At 36.8% G+C, this 2079-nt stretch overlaps 1 protein-coding gene across 1 annotated transcript; it reads right to left on the reverse strand.

The window, feature by feature from the left end:
• Positions 1-210: 210 nt before the first annotated feature.
• On the reverse strand, positions 211-1642 carry LOC133800098 (uncharacterized). The gene is made up of 7 exons (XM_062238070.1): positions 1536-1642; positions 1365-1424; positions 1243-1282; positions 1059-1152; positions 715-774; positions 540-631; positions 211-439 (listed from the first exon to the last, which is right to left on the reverse strand). Exons 1-7 carry the CDS (start codon positions 1640-1642, stop codon positions 353-355), a joined length of 540 nt encoding a protein of 179 aa, XP_062094054.1. The 3' UTR covers positions 211-352.
• Positions 1643-2079: the final 437 nt, after the last annotated feature.

Raw genomic sequence — 2079 nt, forward strand, 5'->3', positions numbered from 1 at the left:
CATTCATCATCTATCGCATATAACGGTTACATGAAAATACTGTAAAGCCAAAGCGGTAATCATAGCTGGTTTGTAGTTATGGTGTTCAGCCAAAGATTCCTACACATAAAGTCGGTCTTTCATAATAAGATCTATTGCTGAGCTCTATTAGTTTTTGTAGAGCATAAAACATTTGAATATTCAATATTGACTGTCGAGAATTGTTAATGGAAATTAACTATGGACAATTTAAGTTTTTCCTACTATCTAGAGACAGTGTAATAAGGAAGATATTAAAGGACATATCTTGAATCAGGTTGAAAGAGTGGTCAGTTTTGCCTTTTCTCTGAGATGCCAACATTGAAGCAAAGCTTTAATCATCAAGTGGGAAATCCTCATCCGAGGCATTCTCAAAAAGGGAACCCAAAGTTTTCCTCAAAATGCTGAAAGTTTTGTCGTCCTGAATCCAAATAGGAATGCTAATTAGAACTGGCAAAAAGAGACCCAAATGGCTTGAGCTCAGAAAACCTGAAGTTTATGATTAGTAATTTAGTATATACCTGAGTTTTCCTTTTCAGAGACTCCTCCAATTGAGTAATTTTATTTCCGCAAGCTTTCTCATGTTCTGACATCATACTCTTTTCTTTCTTCCCTGATGTCATTTATTTACAACAAGACTATTGTAATTACATTTCTCTACAAGGGAATGAAAAGAGCAGTGCCCTGTAAACTTACTCATTTGTTCATATCGCTTTAAAAGCCTTTCTTTCTCTTCTTCAAACTTGGAAATGGTATCTAACACCAGAAAATGAATCTATTTACCTTATTATTGTCACTAATCTTACCCATATATCATGTTGGTAAGTAAGAAAATATAGAATAAGAATTTAAAAAAATGTGGAACTAACTAATGTATTAGAACATGAGCCAGTATAATTTCAGAAACAAAATTTAAAGAGTTCAATCCAAATCACATGTCCATTTTTTTGTCTCCGTAATCATTGAATGGAAAACATATCATGTTATGAATTGAAACACCAAATGTGGAATTTAATTTAAATTTAAATAAGAGAGAATACCTTTCAACGCCTGCAAATGGGTTGCTTTTTCCTTGCAAAATTTCTGATAAAGTGTTTGGAACTTGGAAGTTTCCTTTTTCAAGCAGTTCTCAAACTACAAATTCGAAAAACACGTGATCAAGAGGTCAAAAAAATTGCAATACACTAACAATAAATAATGAAATCGAAATTTTCATACTCAAACTTCTTTTGAGCTCTTCGAAAGTGCTTTAGAAAAACCTTGTCTGTGGACATAACAACTATCTGAATCAAACTAGAAAAACACATTTCGACTTCAATGTGGACCTTATTTATAGATGATCATACCTATCTTTGTCAAATTTGGACTTCAATTCATCAATCATAGACTTAATCTCAGCAACCACACTATCACGGCAATAGAAAAACTAACTAGCAAATTAGAAACCAGACCAGAATTTCATTCATAATCATGAATTAATTATTCAATCATACAGTGTGTTAAAAGATCGGAATAACCTTGAAATGGTCTCTTCGTTCTTCTTCTGGCCATCCTTATGAGCTTTCTCCAAAATCACAATGCTACACTCAAAGAGCAAGACATGAGTAATATTTCCACAATACATAATAGAATTAACCACAAATGGCAACTCAAGAGGAACAATTCACAAACACAACTGAACCAATCCAAGGTACATAAAAATATTACCTAGAAAGATCTACAAAGGAGCAGCTCGGTAGTGGTGGAACAGCATTGGGGCTCAGGTTGTGGTGTTGCTTAACTAGGAGGTCACGAAGCTGGGGTCGGGGCTGATTTTTTTCTGGGTGAGATGGAGCTCTCGATACAGGAGTTTTCTTGGAGACACACCTGGCCACACATTAAGGGGAGGTGCGCCTGGGCTTGTGGAATCTAGGCCCTCGCTTGGTGCACACTCGGGGCTCTATAGCAGAATAGGTGTAGAATCGCGCCTGGTGGTGGCCCGCGAATGGAAGTCGCACTGGGTCGAAGGCACGTAGAGGTGGGCTCGCACCTAGGGTCACTTGGTTCGGGGGTTGGGTTCAC

This window comes from Humulus lupulus, chromosome 9, assembly GCF_963169125.1.
Source record: "Humulus lupulus chromosome 9, drHumLupu1.1, whole genome shotgun sequence".
Taxonomy (NCBI): Eukaryota; Viridiplantae; Streptophyta; class Magnoliopsida; order Rosales; family Cannabaceae; genus Humulus; species Humulus lupulus.

Excerpts from the sequence above, each read along its gene's own strand:
- LOC133800098 (XM_062238070.1), bottom strand. The coding sequence starts at position 1,642 with ATGTATTGTGGAAATATTACTCATGTCTTGCTCTTTGAGTGTAGCATT. Across the intron at positions 1,425-1,535 it reads AACGAAGAGACCATTTCAAG|TGTGGTTGCTGAGATTAAGT; the intron begins GTTATTCCGATC and ends TTGCCGTGATAG. Across the intron at positions 1,153-1,242 it reads TTTCGAAGAGCTCAAAAGAA|TTTGAGAACTGCTTGAAAAA; the intron begins GTTTGAGTATGA and ends TCGAATTTGTAG.